We start from the raw sequence: 13,010 nt of genomic DNA on the forward strand, positions 1-13,010 counted from the left end.
AATGGGCTGAGATTCTGGGGACAGTCGAGCCGGCGGTTCTGCGGGGCAGGCCCAGCATAGAGAGGGCGGGGTGTGGAGGGCCCCTGGGGGACCCCGGGGCCATGAAGACTCGCAAGGAGGCAAACACGGAGGAGCAGCTCCAGGAGCTGAAGACCATCACCGGGCTCCAGGGTGAGCCTGCCGCGGGGGCCCCACAGCGCAGGGTGCAGGACTTTGGGTCTTAACCCAGGGACAGTCCAGGGTCTAGGGGCCGGTGACCCCACACTGCTCACCCCTCAGCGGAGCAGGGAGAAGGGATCCAAGGCTGTGCCAGGCCGGGGGTGGGGGAGAGACGCTGGGGGCTTCCAGAAGATTTGTGAGGCGCCCCAAGCCACAGGGGACAGGAGGGGATCTACCTGCTTTTGGGACCAGAGGATCCACGAGCGAGGCCAGGACTCCCATCCCCGGCTGCTCCTCACCCACCCCTGCCCAGCCCTGCTGTCCACTGCGAGCTGTCGGATGAGCACAGCGGAGCAGGGCAGCCTGGCCCCCATGCCCGGGCGGGAAGGACCCTGGCCTTGGGGGCAGCGAGCTCAGCCCTCACCTTGGCTTGCTGCTGCGGAGCTCCACCCACCTGGGGACCCCAGCTTGGCCCATGGCCCCCATGCTGCCTGCCTGTTCCTCCGCCTGCCCCCAGAGCAGTGCCGGGCGCTGCAGATGCAGCTGGTGAAGGAGAAGACGGCCAAGAACAAGGCGACGATGACAGCCCTGCGCAGCAGCATCCACCTCGGGTCCCAGGACTGGGCTCTGGCCAAGAAGGTGGGCAAGGGCGCCCCTCGCTGCTCCCTGACGGCTGGGGGGCGGGTGGCGTGCTGAAACAACACCCCCACATCGGTGGCCAGCAGGCACCTCCTTTTTTCCCCACGCTGAACTCAGCCTTTCTGGGGGGGGGGTCAGTTTCCCAACCACCCCCTCAGAGGGCAGGGCCAGGGGCCCGACGGGCTTCCCCTTCCTGGGTAACCCCCGCAGCAGCGTCTACGTAGGGTAAACCACGACCCTCTCCTCCGGACCTCCCTCGCATCTGAGCAGGGATGGCCGGGATGGGGTCCTGTATCGCTCTGCCCCTGTAGCCCCAGGAGCTGGGGTCTTGTGGCCGGGCTGGCACAGAGCAGAGCAGCCCCTGGCAGATTGCCTAGAGGGGCTAGACGCCAGGGGTCCCAGAGAGGCCGGGCGCCCAGCTCAGCCGCCGCCGCTCTGCAGCATGACCAGCAGACCATCTCCAAGGCCTGCGGGAAGGACCAGCCCACGAGGCTGGCGCACGGCCGTTGCACCATGGAGGTAAGGCAGCAGCAGGGACCCCCTCAGGCCCACCCAGCCAGTGCCTCCCACTAAACTACCCATGTGGGGGAGTTCCCCATGCAGCTCGGCGGAAGGAATCTAACTAGAGTCCATGAGGGTGCGGTTCTGTCCCTGCCCTCGCTCAGTGGGTCGGGGATCCCGCGTGGCTGTGGCTGTGGTGCAGGCCGGCAGCTGCAGCTCCGATTGGGCCCCTAGCCTGGTGCAGCCCTAAAAAAACAAAAACAACAAATCAACTGCGATGCGGGGCCGGTGGGGAGCCGAGCGAGTTCCCAGCCCTGGGGTCCCTGTGGGGTTGCCACCGCCGCCCCCCCACCCCCCGCTCAGGCGGGCCCTGTAGCCCCTGCGCACCCACGCGCGGGCCGTGCCCTCCCCGACCCAGGTGGCGCGGGAGAAGCTCCGCAAGTACGTCTTCGACCGCGTGAACGTGCACAACGCGCTAATGCACCTAATGCGGCGGCGCGGGCAGAAGCTGGAGAGCATGCAGCTGCAGCTGGCCAGCCTGCAGAGCCAGCCCGAGGCCACCAAGGAGGAACTGCGCCTGCGGCAGGTGGCGGCCAGAGGGGCGGGGCCTCGAGGGTGGCGCAGGAGGAGGGGCGGGGCCCCAGGAGGGGCGGGGCGGGGCTACGCGAGAGGGTCGGGTTGGGGAAAGCCCAGCCCCGTCGCCGCCGGCCTCTGAGCCCCCGGTGGCCCGTCCCCTAGCACTCTCGATGTGCCCTCCCGCCACTCCCAGGTCATCCGCCAACTGGAGAACAACATAGAAAAAACGATGGTCAAGATCACCACAGGCCAGAACATCCACCTGCTGTACGCGGACCTGCTGGATTACCTGAAAAAAGTGAGCCTGCCCCCGGCCCAGCAGGGAGCCCAGCTCAGCCTGGAGGGCCCACCTGGGCGCAGGGCTGGGCCCTCCAGGCCGGGAGACCTGGCAAAAGACAGAGCCCTGGAGTTCCCTTTGCGGCACAGTGGAAACGAATCTGACTAGGAACCATGAGGCTGTGGGTTCGATCCCTGGCCTTGCTCAGTGGGTTAAGGATCCAGCATTGCCATAAGCTGTGGTGTAGGCCACAGACACAGCTCGGATCCTGCATCGCTGCGGCTGTGGCGTAGGCCAGCAGCTGTAACTCCAACAGGACCCCTAGCCTGGGGACATCCATATGCTTCGGGTGCAGCCCTAAAAAGAAAAAAAAAAAGCCAGAGCTCTGCTCTGGGCACCAGCTGAGCATCAGCACTTTGTAGGTGGGAACTATGCTTTCCAGAATTTATTTGTGGGAGTTCCCGTGGTGGCTCAGTGGTAATGAACTGGACTCGTATCTATGAGGACGCAGGTTCTATCCTTGGCCTTGCTCAGTGGGTTAAGGATCTGGCATTGCTGTGAGCTGTGGTGTAGGTTGCAGATGAGGCTTGGATCTGGCGGGCTGTGGCTGTGGCTGTGACACACAGCTACAGCTCCAATTTGACCCCGAGCCTGGGAACTTCTATATACTGCATTTGCGGCCCTAAAAAAAAAAAAAAAAAAAAAAAAAGTGGAGTTCTTGTCGTGGCTCAGTGGTTAACAAATCCGACTAGGAACCATGAGGTTATGGGTTTGATCCCTGGCTGTGCTCAGTGGGTTAAGGATCCGGCATTGCTGTGAGCTGTGGTGAAGGTTGCAGACGCGGCTCGGATCCCGCGTTGCTGTGGCTCTGGCGTAGGCCAGCAGCTATAGCTCTGATTAGACCCCTAGCCTGGGAACCTCCATATGCCGTGGGTGCGGCCCTAGAAAAGACGAAAAAAAGAAAGTGTTAAAAAAAGAAAAAAGTGCTTGCTACTCCCAAAAGGTGTATCATGTGCCGTATGGGAATCGTGTGGGTCTTTGCACATGTTTGATAGTCTGGTGTTTGTATTTTGCTGCGGGGTTTTCCACGGCTGGGCTTCTGGGGGTGAGAGACGGTCCTGCACCTTCCGAAAGTGCCCTGACACCTCGTCCAGGGTGAGCGGCCTCTGGTCAGGCCAGTAACCTTGGCTTGCCGTCCTCCACGCCAGCCGCCTGCTCCCTGCAGAGGAGGCTCGGGGAGGCCCCTAGGGGCCATGAGCCCTGTTGTGAGGCCCTCCCCACCCCCGTGGCCTGGTCACAGCACAGCACAAACTCCTGCCACAGGCCAGGGGGTTGGCAGAGAGGGAGGAGGAGGACAGGTGGGCGGTGGAAGGGGGGTGCTGAGAGGAGCAGCCTGGCAGGTGGGGCAGGGCGTGTGAGGGAAGCCCCCCAAGACTCCTCCGTCTTGAACCTGGGAGAGGGGGGACCTGGAGGGCAGTGCGACAAGGACGGTGACAGCGACAGTGGAAGGGTGTTCGGAGGAGGGCGCAATGGGCTGGGTGGGCCCTGAGCGCTTTCCAGCTGAGGTCATGGCCCCCGGATACTGCCCGGAGCCCCCAGAGTCTGGCAGCACACAGCTCGGTCCTCCAGCCTCTCCCTGTGCTTCCTGGCGCCCCCCACACACACCCCTTCCCTCTCCCGCTCACTCTGGGGTCCAGCCCCTCCTTCACCTGGATGTATTGTGTCCCCTGGTGGTACCTTGTCTTTTCAGAACATACGCATTCCCACAGTGGCACAGGGGGTTAAGGATCCCGGGTTGTCTGCAGCAGCAAGGCTTTGACCCCTGGCCCAGGAACTTCCCTAGGCCACAGATGCAGCCAAAAAACAAAACTAAACACCTCCCATGGTCATCTGCATGAAAAAAAAAAAAAAAAGTGAAGATTCTACATGGTAGTTATTATCAACGAAATACTAAAAGTCAAGGGATCTTGGCATTTAGAAACCTGACCCCCTGCTGAGTCACGCGTGGTTACACCTTCTTGCCCTCCCCCCCCACCCCCTACGGCAAGCTGCTGAAAGAGCCGTTACTACCCTTTTCCACATGGGGAAACTCGGGTCAAGCGGCTTTCCCAAGAGCCCGCACTGGCTGGTCAGGTTAGCCTTGGCCTTGAGCCCAGAGCCTCTGACCCCAGACCCGTGTTTCAGGCCCCTCTGCGTCACTTCCAACAGCAGCCAGCCTCCTGGCATTTCAGAGTCACCTCTCACACAGTGGGACATCCCGTGACCACCTCTCTGGAAGCATCTCTGGGCTCCCGCCCTGGGCAGTGGGCCCACCAGGAAGACACTGTCTCCCTCTCAGAAGACGGCCTTTCGCCGGCTCTGTGCCCAGCTGGGGCCGCAGGCCAGGCCGTGTTTGTCCTCTGCGCTCGCACAGCCTGGTCCACTCTGGAGGGGCCACAAGAGATCCAGGGAGGGGCCGGGGGGGCTGACTTGGACGGGGGAGCACCTGGTTGGCCTGTAGCCCTGGACCCTCAGGCTCTGTGCCCACCTGCCCTCGCCCTTCTGATGCAGAAGCTGGCAGAATACCCCCCCGAGCTGGACAAGCTGCAGAGGCTCGTGGCTGACTACCGCTCGGAAGTGTCTGACATGACGGTCCTGTCACAGGACGCCGTGCTGATCACGGATGAGGTCAAGGTGAGCCCCACATGAGCTTCCCGGGGCCCGTCAGGATACCCTATGCCCGCACCAGCTGTGGTCACCAGAGGAACCCAGCATCTGCCCCGCCAGCCTGCTCTCCTCACACCCTGCGAACCTGGGCAGAAGCCATGAGGGAGACGTGGCAGGCAGAGAACCGGCCCGGCCAGGTCAGGTGCCACCCGCGCCAAGGCCCCTGCAAGGCAGGCATGCCCCATCCTCATGAAGCAAGGCCATCCTGCCCTGCTGACCTGCTCATGGAGGCAGCGCAGGAGCAGGTTCTGGAGACTGGACAAGACAGTGTTGGGGGCCAAAAGGAGGCATGAGGGGCTGGAGGCCATGTGGGCAGCAGCTGGCGGGCTGAGATGCCAGCCCCCCGACCTGGCAGGAGTTGGAGGGGAGATGGGATTGGGATTCGTGTTTCCAAAGGGGGGCGCTCTGGCTGCAGAGACTGGAAGGGACGAGGGCCAAGACGCTGGTCCCTTGGGCCAGACCAGGGTGGGGCTGGGTGGCCCAACTTGGACGGAGCAGAGAGGCCTTTACGAGCTCACCATGTGAGGCGGGGCACGAGGGCGACGTGACAGTCGGGGAGAGCGCCGTGTCCGGGATGCCTAAGCAGCCGATGGACTTTGCCACCGGAGCAACACATGCTAGAACAGTGGAGGTTTGGGGGAAGCGGAGTTTGCGTTAGACACCTGGAATCCAGCTCGGTGCGTTCTAAGCGGAGCTGGCAGAGGCAGTGGAGGACCCGGGGAGCGCTCCCAGTCAGTGCCCAGAGCTGTGGCGGCAGCCAGGTGCCCCCGGGCAAAGGAGTGTCACACAAGGGAAGGGGGGGCGCGGCTGGGAGGGGGCTTCCCGGGGAGGGCGGGGAGCAGGGGACGGAAAGGGACACGGGATAGCCCTCCCCGTGGCTCCAGTGGGACAGACCCCCAAGCCCCTCCCTGTGTCCACAGACGAACATGAGGCAAGGAGAAGCCACCTTCATGGAGGAGCGCCGGGCGCGGGAGAACCGGCTGAACCAGCAGAAGAGGCTGATAGACAAGCTCCACACGAAGGAGACCAGCGAGAGGTCCCGCCGGGTGAGTCCCGCCACGCTGCCCCCCCCCCAGCCCCGGCAGCGCCCCCCGCCCCCGGCACCCCAAAGAGGCCTTCACCTCCTCCCGCGCCGCAGGGCCGCCGGGACTTGGACTTCTCCTCCAACCAGATGGGTCCAGAAACTCTGAAAGGTGAGTGCTCAGCTCTGGCCACCCTGGCCAGGCTCCCAGGGAATGGCCACCGTGAGGCCAGGTGTAACCTGTGGCGGCCAGGGTGCGGGAGACAGGGGAGCCCAGGCCCGCCCTGGCCGGACCCCCACAGGGGAGCACCCAGGGCCACAGCCCCAGGTGCAAGGAGCTGCTACCAAGAGTGGCTGAGTCCCCGGCTTCCCAGCTGTAAAATGCACTTGGAGGCGATGCCGCTGGCACCCCTGAGCCGCCTCTGGGAAGCGACTAAGCCCCACTGTGCCGGGCGGGCTGCTTCTGGTCTCCTCTGGATGGAGCTGCCTCGGGCAGGCGTCCCTCGAGGGCTGGCTCAAGAGGGAGCCAGTTAAGGCGAAGGCGACTCTGATGGGTACCCCGCTCCTGGGTGGCCTCCCCTGATGACATAGGGGGCATGGACGGCCCGGTGCAGAGCTCCCATGCCACCGCGGCGTGCTGGCCATCCTTCCCCCCTGCTCTGCCCAGTGAGGAAGAGAGACAGCTCCAAGGCTGCTGTCAAATACCAGACGGACGTGATGGCCTTGGTGGAGAGAGTCAAGGCGGCCGTGCACTGCTCCCACCTCTGGGTACTGCTCGCCGGCACTCCCCCCCCGGGGGGGGGGATGGACGGGGCCCTGCCCCCGCTGACCTGGGCCAGGGTCTACAGAACCTTCTCCATGAAGGGACACACCAAGCGGCGGCCCCCTGCGCTCAGAGCAGAGGGCTGTCCCCGGACCCAGTGGGGCAAACCCTTCCTGCATTCCAGGGGCCGCACAGAGCCCGTGGGAAGGAGATGGCCTCCCTCCAACACCTTCCCTTTCCCGAACCAGTGCCTCATAATGAGCAGCTGCCCCGAAGCCTGCCCCCCTTTTATTTTAATCCGCTCTGAGTTTATTTTCAGTGAGCCCTGAGCTCCTGTCCGTGGTCCTGACATAAGCTTGTCCACCTTTGGACAAGCGCCTCAAAGCCCCGTGGTCTCTCCCCGGGGGTTTCTCTGTCTCCTCCTTGAGGTCCCCTGCCCCCCTCTGTCTGTCCTGAGGATTATGTGCAATGACACCCACAGAGGGCTCCCCCGACGGCTGGCCTCGCAGGCCCTCAGTGCCCAGGCACGGTCAGCCTCACTGACCACCGGGAGGGGCCCAGCAGAAGCAGCCCCCTCCGGGCTCACTGCTCCTCCTCCCCTCGCGGACCCCGCCAGGACATCACTGGCCGGTTCCTGGCTCAGAGGAACACGGAGGAGAACCTGCAGCTGCAGATGGAGGACTGCGAGGAGAGGCGGGCACAGCTGAAGGCCTTGATGAAGAAGCTGGAGGTGGAGGAGGCGATGCTGAAGTTCCACCAGGTGCCCAGCTCCGTCAGGTACTGCCGGCCCCTGCCATTCTCCTCACCAACAGCCCCGTGGGTGGCACCGGGCTCAGCGGACCCGCTTCCGTGAGGCCCGGGAGTGCTCTGCAGACCGGCCGTGGAAGCACAGCAAATGGGCTCTAGGTGCCCGCATCTGAGTACTCGAGCCCCCGGAGCATGGCACTGGCCTTGCCCGGGGGGCCTCCACCTCCCTCCCTTCCCCCTCACCAGCTTTAAGTCCGCTGAGAAGAAAATAATGGACGTGCTGAAGGCGGAGGAAGCCAGGCTGCAGCTGGCCCACGCCACCATGACCAAGAGCCAGAAGCTGCTGCTGACCGTCCAGACCGGCATCGACAACCTCTACATCCGCCTGATTGGCATCCCCCTGCCCACGGCCCAGGTACCGGCGGAGCTGGGAGTAGCCCCTACACAGAGTCCCTGGGTGGGGGCAGAGGGAGACCCGTCACTCCTCCCCGCTGCAGAAAGAAGCGCTGCCCTCCGATGCCCTCGATGTGTACGGCAAGCTGGCGTACTGCGAGCGGAAGCTGCTGCACCTGGCCGACGGTGTGCAGGCGCTGTCCAGGACGGAGGAGGTAGCCCTGGGCCGGGGGCGGGGTGCCCACGCGTCGCAGGCGCCCGCGGAGCTGACAGTCCCTGTGTCTGCAGGTCGACACGAAGGTGAGGGACGCCCTGGAGGCCTCCACCCTGAAGGAGAAGCAGAACACCAGGATCCGCTTTGAGGACCTGGAGGAGGACGTCATAGGTACCAGGGGGCCAGGAACTGGAAGGAGGGATGCGAGGTCGGGGGGTACTGGGCTGAGCTGTGCAGAGGCAGAGGCTGGGGAGGCGCTGGCCGCGCTTGACCAGAGCTGCCTGGAGGGTTAGGTGTGGGCTCTGGATGAGTTGGGTGAGCCCTGGGCTGTGTGAGACCCCGAATGCGGGAGCATCAGGGGCACAGAAAGGAAGAAATTCACATCGACATGTGGGCCTGGGCCACATGGACGTCAGGAGACAGGCGGGAATAAGCCACGCCAGGCAGAGGGGCCGCGGGAGTGGCTGCCCTCCCCGCCCGCCTTTGCAGAGACCTTCCAGTTCGCCGACGTGGACCACAGCTACGTGCCCTCGCGGGCCGAGATCAAGAGGCAGGGCCAGCGCCTGATCGAGGGCAAACTCAAGGTGGCCAAGAAGAAGAAGAAGTGACCGGAAGAGGAGGAACCCGCCCCGCCCGCCCCATTCTGGCTTTGGTTATACAAATAAACATTTTTCCAGGACTGCGGGGGCCCCTGGGGCACGCCGATGTGGGGCCTCGCGCTGGGAAGACAGCGGGGAAGCAGGGGGTCGGGTGTTGATCTGGGCCCGGGGTGGGTGACAGGGGACGGCGACTGGGGCTGCGGGCCGGGCAGCGGACAGGAGTCCGGGCAGGGCTGAAACCCAGGGCGCGGCTCGGGAGGGGCACTGCGGAGCCTTCGCGCGCGCCGCCCTGCCGTGGCCCTCGCAGCTCCCCGTAGCCTCCCGCCGCGAGGCCCCCTCCGCCCAGGCCGCCCTGCGCATGCGCGCCCGCGCGCACCGCCCGCCTTGGCCCTCGCGGCGCCCCGTAGCTGCGCGCCCGGCCAGCCGGCGCCAAGATGGCGGCGCTGACGGGCGGAGAGCGGCCGCGCCGGGAGGCGCGGGGGCCGGAGCGGAGCCTCCGCGGCTGAGCCCCCCGAGCCGCCCTCGAGGCCGGCGCCCGGTTGCCGGGACCCGGGACATGGTGCGATCCGCGCCGCGCCGCCGCTTCCGCTGTCGCTGAGCTCGCGGACCGCCCCGGGTTCGGACGTGGGAGCAGGAAGATGTTTTCTGCGCTGAAGAAGCTTGTGGGGTCGGAGCAGGCTCCGGGCCGCGATAAGAACATCCCCGCCGGGCTGCAGTCGATGAACCAGGCGCTGCAGAGGCGCTTCGCCAAGGGAGTGCAGTACAACAGTGAGTGCGGCCCGGCGCGGGGATTCCGGCGGGGGCACGTGGAAAGTGGGGCGGGGGCGCGGGGGCGGGAGCGCGCTGCCCCGCGGGGTCCGCGCTTCCCGGCCGCGCCGCCTGGGACTCGCGGTAAGCGGGTCGCGCCGTGCCGGGGAAGCGCTGGAGGCCCCGGCGCGCCCCGAGGGCCTCGCGGTCTGGGTTCGGATGGGCTGAGCCCTTACCTGTGCCGGGCACGTCGCAGGTGCCCCAGCGGCGTTCGCTTGGAGTCGGGAAGTGATGTGGGCTGTAGACGAGGCCCTAAAGGACCCCGGGGCCGGAGGGTGGGCGCCTCGGTCAGTCTCGAGGCCTGCTGGCGCGGTCGGACCTTGGTGCGTTTGCTGTGCACAGTAAAATTGGTCCAGGCGATTCCTGGTGCGTCTGCGGTACCCTGATTGGCCCAGGTGACCTCGTCTCGGGGAGATTCTTACATAACGTGGGGAGAGTTCTGTGGTCTGTGACACTTCTTAGAGGAGTGGTGGGCTTTTCCAGCAATGAGCTCCGTGTCCCCGGCCGGAGGAGCGGAGGGCTCCGCTGGCTCGGGTCTTGGAGCCGTGAGGTTTTCCTTTGTAGACTTCTCATTCCGTTTGAAGACGGAATGTCAGCTACGCCACACGTTCTCCTCCCCTCCTACCCCTTTTCAAGAAGCCTTCGCAAGGGATATACTGAGAAAAGTTCCGGAAGGCAGAGACTCTCACTTGGTGTTGTGGAGACCCCTCTTCTGCGACGGGAAGAAGGCGTTATCAGATGCCCCCAGAGCCCGGGACGGTTCCGTTCTCCGTTATAAATTATGTAAATTGCGTAGCCCCTGGGCGCTGACTGTCCTCTGGACCTCTTTTAAGATTTTCCCTCGGAAGATTTTTTCATGCTGTTCTCTGCTTTTAAACTGCTTCCTCTTAAGTTTTTTTGCCATAATCCATGTATGGCTGCAAGATACTGGACGTCTTCCCTTTGCTGCTTTAAGGGAAACTTTACTGGGTTTGGGATGCCGCGTCTCAGGGACCGTGTGCCATGTGAAGAAACTGGTTAGAACGACTTCTGGTTTAAAAGAGAGGTTACCTTGAATTCGACACAAATGCGTGTGTGTTTCTCTCACATTCAAAGAAGAGAAGCGAAGGTCAGGTTCGTCGTTTACACAAACCTTGAGCACCTGCATTTGCTTCTCCGATTTGTCTCTGAAACTTAATCCTAGTCCTTTGGAAACTGGACCTGGAACGCGTTCACCTTCTGAAAAGCACTCCCTGAGGCGCACACCCCGCCTTGTCCAGGGCAGGCGGGAGCGAAAACGCGAAAGGCCAGTGGGGTCCTTCGCGAGAAGAAACCCACCTCAGGTGGCTGGGGAATGGGGTGCAGGCCCGGTTCTCATCACCTCCTGGAACCAAAGGGGTGAAAGATGGTGCAATGGAGAGAACCTGGAGCGCTGCCCACGAGACGTTTGAGGGCGCAGCCGTCTCTACACTTGGCTCTTGTGCGTTTGGAAACTTTTGATGTCTTCCCTTGGTCAGTAGGATGGAATGCTTCTCCTCTTTAGATTCTAACGTATTTCCTCAGGGGAGCAGACCCGCTGTGTGATAATCACAGACTCAGGACTTTTCTGGGTAGGAGCTGACGTGTCTTTCACAGAACCTTGTCCTTCTGGGGCGGATAAGCCATTTTCTTTTAAACTGCTGTGACCACGATGAGACGTGAGCCACACGCCCAGAGTCCCAGCGCGCTCACCACATTTAGAGTCAAAGCCTGCAAGCGATGGCAGAGGACATCCCAGGGTTGGATGTCACCCGTGCCGCGTGGCAGCTACCGAGCTGGCCGCCAGGGGAGCCAGGTGATGAGCTGCGCTGGTGGAGGGCGGAAGCCCCCGTCTCGTGGGGTCGTCCGGCTGCCCTTGCCCGGGGCTGCATTCACCCCTTACCTAGAAAGCCTCTGGCCCCTGGAACAGCCAGAGTCCTGGCCTGTCGGATTTCGGTGCTAGGACTGACAATGGAAGCAAACGCTTCCTTACAAGAAACCTTTGAGAGCTCGGTTCTGAGCAGGAGACTCTCTTCTTTAGGAAACAGACAGCCGTGTCAGACACACTCTGACCAGTCCCAGCAGGGCTGGTTTGCAATTCCCAGGCCTCTGCTATCCACGATCGGCCACGTTTTCTTTATAGAGTTCCTTCCACAGCATCGATTGGCTTGGCAAATATTTGTCAAGCCTTCGTCATACAGCGTCTCCGCCTCGGGGTGGAAGGAGACGGGAGGCACTGGACACAGTGAGTTAGTAGCCCTGCGACCTGTCTGAAGAATGGAGAGACAGAGCAGGGGCGGGGCGGGGCTTTAGGTAGCAGGTGGCGGCAACAGGTGACCGTGGAGCAGAAGCAGGCAGGCAGGAAGGGGTGCTCTGGGCCAAGGGATCGCGGGGCAGCGAGGTTGGGGGGCCAAGCCACAGGGCTGAGAGTGATGTGGGCCTTGAGGCCCTCCTGCTGTCCCAGGGACCCTGTGACTGGAAACCTCGAGGGCGCTGAGCAGGAGGGCACCTGCCAGAGGAGGGGGCCAGCTCGGGGTCTGTCTCGAAACCTCTGCTGGTGGCGCTGTGACAGAGCGACGTGGGACTTAAGCATGCTGCCTGCAGGACTGCGTCCTGTCCATCCGAGATACACGGGAGGGATTCCCTCTTTTGCAGGGAATGTGTGGGAGTGGGCGGGAAGTCCTGCCCGGGGGCGGTTCCGGGCCCTCCGGTGCATCTGCGTGTCTTCCGCACGGAAGCTTGACTTGGACGGTAGAAAAGACAGAACAGAAATGGCTAATCTGGCCCGTTACACGCTTCTTAAGTAAAAGGCTTCTCATCACGTCTTAGGTGAATCTTAATCAAAGCTTTTCCGGTGCCTCACTTATTTAGCTTATTTGAACCCATGTCTAAGGTTCTGAGATTGATTTGACTTTTTAACTTAAAGTAGAGGCCAGTTACTTTTTTGAATAGATGAAACCAGATCATTTTATTTATTTCTGACATTATGGGGTTTTTTCCAGTTAACTCTTTTGAAGAGTACATTTCAAATTTTAAAACGATTTCAACTGAAGAGAAAGAAAATTAGGACTTCTTATTCTCAAGAGAAAACAGGAAATACAAATACGTTACAGTTGGTAAAGATATGAAAAGACAGTTTGTTCCGAGGTGACATCAAGACTCTGAACGGAGGGGCGGGATTTGAAGAACCAAAGAGAACCTCCCGAAATGAAGAAGCACCGCCACCAAAACAGAAAGCCGACCGCTAGTGCCTGCGGGGGGGGGGACGCACGCCCACACCCCGAGCTCTGCCTTTCGGAGGGAAAGAGCCGCCTTTCCGGGGCTCACGCATGCATGGACCTCAGAGAAGCCCAGGGCGCAACGTTCCGACTTCAGAGCTGGGCCCATCCCGGGAGTTTCCTAAGAGCAGAATCAAACAGAAAACCTGAGAGGCCAGCGGAGCGGACAGCCTGCCTGTGCAGGGAGAGCCAGGAGCCTGGGCCCAGTGACAGTGATAGGGGTGGGGCCTCCCGGCAGCCTCGAGAGCTGCACCAGCCACGCCGCTGCCCGGGAGCCAGTGCGGTTCCACCTGCGTCCCGTCTAAGGTGCGCGGCTACTGTGCGTGCGCGCGA

The 13,010-nt window shown here is 62.7% G+C and overlaps 2 protein-coding genes and 1 long non-coding RNA gene across 4 annotated transcripts in view; 2 read left to right on the top strand and 1 right to left on the bottom strand.

Annotated features, from left to right (window-relative positions):
- Positions 1 to 8,675, top strand: CCDC183 (coiled-coil domain containing 183). Of its 2 annotated transcripts, XM_003122334.6 has the most exons (14): positions 1 to 171; positions 677 to 798; positions 1,240 to 1,317; positions 1,718 to 1,885; positions 2,069 to 2,173; positions 4,703 to 4,825; positions 5,779 to 5,904; positions 5,997 to 6,051; positions 6,547 to 6,647; positions 7,259 to 7,419; positions 7,636 to 7,804; positions 7,887 to 7,997; positions 8,071 to 8,167; positions 8,486 to 8,675. In XM_003122334.6, the coding sequence occupies exons 1-14, from the start codon at positions 102 to 104 to the stop codon at positions 8,602 to 8,604; spliced, it is 1,605 nt and encodes a 534-aa protein (XP_003122382.2). In that variant the 5' UTR covers positions 1 to 101; the 3' UTR covers positions 8,605 to 8,675. The 2 variants fall into 2 exon arrangements, with proteins under 2 accessions (XP_003122382.2, XP_084857555.1); XM_085001429.1 differs by lacking the exons at positions 1 to 171; positions 677 to 798; positions 1,240 to 1,317; ... (1 more) ...; positions 2,069 to 2,173; positions 4,703 to 4,825 and adding an exon at positions 5,337 to 5,535.
- Positions 6,929 to 11,564, bottom strand: LOC146407350 (uncharacterized). Its single transcript, XR_014830992.1, has 2 exons — positions 9,579 to 11,564; positions 6,929 to 8,109 (listed from the first exon to the last, which is right to left on the bottom strand). It is a non-coding gene; the product is annotated as an uncharacterized LOC146407350 (long non-coding RNA).
- Positions 9,024 to 13,010, top strand: part of RABL6 (RAB, member RAS oncogene family like 6) — a 22,049-nt gene continuing 18,062 nt past the window's right edge. The window contains exon 1 of the mRNA XM_021081223.2: positions 9,024 to 9,363. Coding sequence (XP_020936882.1) covers positions 9,234 to 9,363 — 130 coding nt within the window. The 5' untranslated portion in view covers positions 9,024 to 9,233. The remainder of the gene's footprint in view (positions 9,364 to 13,010) is intronic.

This window comes from Sus scrofa, chromosome 1 (assembly GCF_054392235.1).
Source record: "Sus scrofa isolate SSC_HxYL_T2T_F1_AM1 chromosome 1, Sscrofa_HxYL_maternal_Yorkshire_Landrace_v2.0, whole genome shotgun sequence".
NCBI lineage: Eukaryota > Metazoa > Chordata > Mammalia > Artiodactyla > Suidae > Sus > Sus scrofa.

Bases quoted from the DNA above. Each gene is read 5' to 3' on its own strand.
- CCDC183 (XM_003122334.6), top strand. From the start codon at position 102: ATGAAGACTCGCAAGGAGGCAAACACGGAGGAGCAGCTCCAGGAGCTG. The intron at 2,174-4,702 runs GTGAGCCTGCCC...CTTCTGATGCAG, and splicing joins TGCTGGATTACCTGAAAAAA to AAGCTGGCAGAATACCCCCC. The intron at 5,905-5,996 runs GTGAGTCCCGCC...CCCGCGCCGCAG, and splicing joins CCAGCGAGAGGTCCCGCCGG to GGCCGCCGGGACTTGGACTT.